The sequence below is a fragment of the Penaeus monodon genome, chromosome 21, assembly GCF_015228065.2.
Source record: "Penaeus monodon isolate SGIC_2016 chromosome 21, NSTDA_Pmon_1, whole genome shotgun sequence".
Lineage (NCBI taxonomy): Eukaryota > Metazoa > Arthropoda > Malacostraca > Decapoda > Penaeidae > Penaeus > Penaeus monodon.
The window spans coordinates 24,447,468-24,447,755 of record NC_051406.1 but is presented as its reverse complement, the minus strand read 5'-3'; the positions used below and the strand labels follow the sequence as shown (position 1 = coordinate 24,447,755).

Sequence of the window (288 nt, the reverse complement as noted above, 5' to 3'; positions counted from 1 at the left end):
GGTCCTAATATGTGTGAACGCTGTGTGTTGGTGTGTGCTTATATGATTATAATCAGGTGTGATCGCATGTTTCCATAATTCGTAAATACAGACACTCATTGCTCATGAACAGCACTCTAATTAGCATCCCCGCCACAGTCGCCTTTAATAGCACCTTCGTCCCTGTCTTCATCGTTAGCATGCAGAAGCTCTTTCTCTGGAATTTTGGCCGCCGGGGAAATTCCTGATCTTCTGCGCTTCTCATTCTTAAACAGATTCTGAAGATAGGAATATAGATTAAGAATTTCT

The 288-nt window shown here is 42.0% G+C and overlaps 1 protein-coding gene across 1 annotated transcript in view; it reads right to left on the bottom strand.

Annotated features, from left to right (window-relative positions):
• LOC119586372 overlaps positions 1 to 288 on the bottom strand; it is a gene marked incomplete at its 5' end in the record, with an annotated part of 9,783 nt that overhangs the window by 209 nt on the left and 9,286 nt on the right. Inside the window, 1 exon segment of the mRNA XM_037935084.1 lies at positions 1 to 257. Coding sequence (XP_037791012.1) covers positions 117 to 257 — 141 coding nt within the window.